This window comes from Seriola lalandi, unplaced genomic scaffold (assembly GCF_002814215.2).
Source record: "Seriola lalandi dorsalis isolate HSWRI2012SDOR001 ecotype SW California unplaced genomic scaffold, Sedor1 jcf7180001960034, whole genome shotgun sequence".
Lineage (NCBI taxonomy): Eukaryota > Metazoa > Chordata > Actinopteri > Carangiformes > Carangidae > Seriola > Seriola lalandi.
The window spans coordinates 1-1122 of NW_019430703.1; the positions used below are offsets into that span (position 1 = coordinate 1).

The 1122-nt window shown below is 44.1% G+C and overlaps 1 protein-coding gene across 1 annotated transcript; it reads right to left on the minus strand.

Moving 5' to 3' along the window:
* Positions 1–6: 6 nt before the first annotated feature.
* On the minus strand, positions 7–1117 carry LOC111665239 (stress-associated endoplasmic reticulum protein 2-like; the record flags this gene model as incomplete). Its single annotated transcript, XM_023420206.2, has 2 exons — positions 7–244; positions 982–1117. Coding segments are annotated over 2 exons (177 nt in total), but the record flags the coding sequence as incomplete, so codon positions are not given.
* Between the last annotated feature and the right edge of the window lie 5 nt (positions 1118–1122).

Here is a 1122-nt window from a genome sequence, read left to right on the forward strand (position 1 = left end):
AGAGAGAGAGAGAGAGAGAGAGAGAGAGAGAGAGAGAGGTTGGTTTACAGTGGGAAGAAAAACGAGCTCAGATTTAAACTCCACAGGAACAAATGTGTGTGTGTGTGTGTGAGTGTGTGTGTGAGTGTGTGTGTGTGTGTGTGTGTGTGGTTGCGTTGTCCCCCCCTCCATGTGACAGGCCTCAGCACCGGGGTCAAAGGTCATCACATGCCCTGCCTGATGCTCTGGATGATCTGGAAGATGGCTGCAGGAGAAAAACACAGAGTCATGAATCTTACTCTAAATCCTTGTTTATAATTATCAATAATTAACTGTAACATAATGAATCAATTAATGAGACGTGGGCTCATGGATGGACACAGGCTCAGGGGCCTGAGGGTTTGTTTCCTGTTCACACAACTTCCTGTTGTTTCTATATTTATTAGGTTCCGACTGTTGATCACTTCCTGTGTGAGTTACTCCTGCAGATTTAGAGATGTGAGCGGATGCTGCAGCTGATCTCAGAGCTGCAGCTTCACACCAGCGGACACGACTCCGATAACACACAGTCACATTCAGATGTTTGACACCGAGTTCGAACTAAAACAGAAGCACTGAATTAACCCTCCGGTTTTTCAAACGTTTTGGTTTACTTTTACATAATTACCTGAAAATAACACGGATGCTTCCTTACTACACTTTTTACAAATGTAATTAAGGATCATTAATGATTTATTGAAATATATAGCATCTGTGTTCTTGACTGTTCTAAAAAAATCCAACATAAAGTGTAAAAGTGGCAGTAATGAAGTTGACTGAAAGGGTGAGATCAACAGGTTCATGGTCGACAGGAAGAAAACACGAAGGTTTAAAATGACTTTGATTCTAACATTTCAGACCTGACATCTTTCAGGACCTTTTTAAGGACCTGTGACACCTGTGAAAAACCACCGAGGCCAGATGACATCAGCTGTTCAGGAAACAGCTGCAGGTGAAACTCACCTGATCCACAAACCACGAAGACGAAGAGGGCGAGCAGCCACGGCCCCACCGGAGACTTATCATCGTTTACTGGCCGCTGGAACACACACACACACACACACACACACACACACACACACACACACACACACACACACACAC